The 3137-nt window shown below is 33.1% G+C and overlaps 1 protein-coding gene across 1 annotated transcript; it reads right to left on the minus strand.

Annotated features, from left to right (window-relative positions):
* Positions 1–395: 395 nt before the first annotated feature.
* On the minus strand, positions 396–824 carry LOC114285075 (uncharacterized). Its single transcript, XM_028228070.2, has one exon. The coding sequence runs from the start codon at positions 822–824 to the stop codon at positions 396–398; it is 429 nt and encodes a 142-aa protein (XP_028083871.2).
* Between the last annotated feature and the right edge of the window lie 2313 nt (positions 825–3137).

Genomic DNA, 3137 nt, shown 5'->3' on the forward strand with positions numbered 1-3137 from the left:
AAAGCAAGCATAGCAAATGATTACTATAACATTATTCCAAGAAATATCACTATTTTGATAATATGATAAAGACAAATCAAACATTGTCAAATTAAAAATAAAAAATAAAAAAAAGAAATCAAGGCAGTATAAATTTTCTTATTCCCAATCCAAATACAAATATAGAATCAAACTGTAGAAATACACACAAAATTAGGATAATTGAAGTTTCTTACGCTGTGTTTAGTTGGTGCATTTAGGGAGAAATTTGGAAAGGGAAAGGGAAAATGTGTGTAAAATTAGGTGAAATGTAGGTATGTTTTATTCACATTTTACCTACCTTTTTCATTTTCCTTTCCAAATCCCCTAACAAACACAACATTAGAGTTCCAAACACTTTTTATTCCCATTTGCTCCTAATCACGAGTGTGCTTGAAATCATAGGTTAGTGCCACACTTGCATCCATTCTTTTCAACACAAATCTCTCAACCAAGACATAGCAACCAAACCTACTCAACCCACCAACACCAATGCCTGCATATTGCTCTGTTTTATTCACCATCGCTTGCCTTTTTTTCCTGCTAATCCACCCTCCTCTCTCTTGCTCCCATTTCATTCTGTCAACAATTAGCAAGCTCAACCCAATATTCACTTCTTCTCCTATACCAATAAAGCTCGTAAACCAAGTCACCCCATTCATCACACTATTCTCATCCCACACTGTGTCTCTGCTCGCCACAATGACTATTTCTGTTTGTACTGCAACATCCACAGACACAACATTCCCTTCACTGTAATCATTTTCACAACTGAATATTTGCTCCCATCTTTGCTCAAGTGTCATCTCATAAAACATTGATCTTTTAATCTATTGGACCATTTTAATATCTTTTATTTATTTATTTTGTTCATGAATCTTCTTTTGTCTTCTTCATGAATCTCATTTTGTTTGGTGAATGGGGATTCATGGTTTTTTGGTGACCTTTTTCATGAATGGAGATTAATTGGAAGTTCATGGACTTGGTGGTGAGTTAATATTTGGAGACTCTCCATTTTCTCTAGTTTAATGGTCATTATTATTTTTTGGTGTAAAGTGTAAGGTCCTAGTGGCTTATAAATAGTTCATCTCATCTATCTTTTCTACACCAACTATTGTTTATATTTGAGAGATTATTAGCAAAGAAGGGTGTTTTTCTTGGTGGAGCTTTGGGTTCACCATCTTGTGCAGAGTTGGCCTAAACCATACGACAAGTGGTCGGGCTGTTGTATCCTAAAGTTTTCGTGACTGCTATATCGGTATTTGGATTCTTCCTACCGTAGTGGGCTTGATCTCCTTAAAGAAAACGAGATATCTGTGCCTCAGCCTGATCTATTTGTATCTCATTTTCTTTGCATTATTTATCAATAAAATATAATTTTTTCTGGTATTTTTACCAACGATTTTAAGGAGATCAACCATGGAACAAGTACCAGAAAAAATCAATGATAGAATTAGAGATCTCAAAAAGCCTTTCAAGTTTAAGAGAGTTTATTTTAAGAGGTGGAAAGGAAAAATTCTTTTTTACTTCAGCCTTTTGAAAGTTGCTTATGTTCTTACCGAGAAGAACCCAAACAAAATCCCAACCGATGAGATGAATGATGAAGACTACGAGGCACATGAAACAAAAGTAGCTTCCTACAATATAGATGAGTATAAATGTCATTTTTATTGCTTAGATTTCCTCGCTGATTAATTTTATAATTATTACTATGAGATTACTTACACTTTGTCTTCTATTAATTTTTAGTATGCTTGCTTGTATTATATTAACAGTAAATATGTAGGAATCATGAGTAGTTTATGATTAATTCCTAAAGTGACAAAAAAAATTGAGAAATGTGAAGTTTGCAGTAAAGAAAAAATTACCAAGAGGCCTAATGAAAGTGTTGAAAAAAATACCAAATTGCTAGAATTATTTCATATTGATTTGTGTGAGTTTGAAAGAATTTTAACTCGGAGTGGTAACCGATATTTCATCAATTTTATTGATGATTTTTTAAAATATACAAACGTATATTTATTAAAAAATAAAAGTGATGCTTTTGAGAAATTTAAAGAATTTCTTCTTGAAGTGGAAAATTAATTCGGTAAAAAGATTAAGAGAATTAGAAGTGATAGAGGCCGGAAGTATGAATCTCTTGGATTAAACTCTTTTGTTCAGTCATTGGGTATTATTCATGAGACTACTCCACCATATTCACCTTCATCTAATGGTCTAGCTGAAGAAAAAATATAACGTTAATTGACTTGACGAATGCTATACTTATTGATTCAGGTGCTCTCTCAAATCTTTAGGGCGAGACTATTTTGATAGCTTGCCATGTGATAAATAGAGTGCCACAAAAACACTAAAATTGTACCTTATGAGTTGTGGTAGAGGCATAAACCAAATCTAAGTTATTTGAGGGTTTGGGGTTATTTAGCTTTTGTGAGGCTTGCAGATCTTAAACAACCTAAATTAGGTGAACGAGCTACTACTTGTGTTTTTCTTGGGTATGCATTGCATAGTATAACTTATAGATTTTTTGATATGGAAAATAATATTATTTTTGAATCAGGTGATGCTATTTTTTATGAAAATAAATTTCCTTTCAAATCTAAAAATAGTGAGGGTCAAATAATTTCTGAAAATATTTTATTCATGCCTAGCTCTACTACTTCATCTCAAGTTTTTCAAGAACAAGAAAATTTTCAAATCCAACCAAGAAGGTGTAAACGAGCTAGAGTTGAAAAAGATTTTAGCCCTGACTATTATCTTTACAATGTGGAAGAAATTCCTCTTATAGTGCAATAAGCTTTATTATCACCTGATGTTATTTTCTAGAGAGAGGCTGTAATTGATGAGATATATTCACTACTTTCAAGTAAAACATGGTGTAGACACCCCATTTTTGACAGCCCATAAGACTTGGGCGTTATTGATGGTTTACTTGGTGATAAAAGGTGTGCAGGGCAAAGATCCAGTTTCTTCGGCAAGGAGAGAGACAAGTCTCAAATCCACACCCCGTTTTGGACCAAAGCTATTTTGGATGGTTTTTAGACCTTAAAACCCTCTCTTACAAAACGTTTTTTTGAAATAAAGTTTCTGCGTTGTTTCGAGGCTCGCATTTTGTCAAA

The sequence above is a fragment of the Camellia sinensis genome, chromosome 5, assembly GCF_055761805.1.
Source record: "Camellia sinensis isolate YWXY chromosome 5, ASM5576180v1, whole genome shotgun sequence".
NCBI lineage: Eukaryota > Viridiplantae > Streptophyta > Magnoliopsida > Ericales > Theaceae > Camellia > Camellia sinensis.

What these genes read in the sequence shown, in the direction of transcription:
- LOC114285075 (XM_028228070.2), bottom strand. Translation starts at nt 824, where the DNA reads ATGACACTTGAGCAAAGATGGGAGCAAATATTCAGTTGTGAAAATGAT.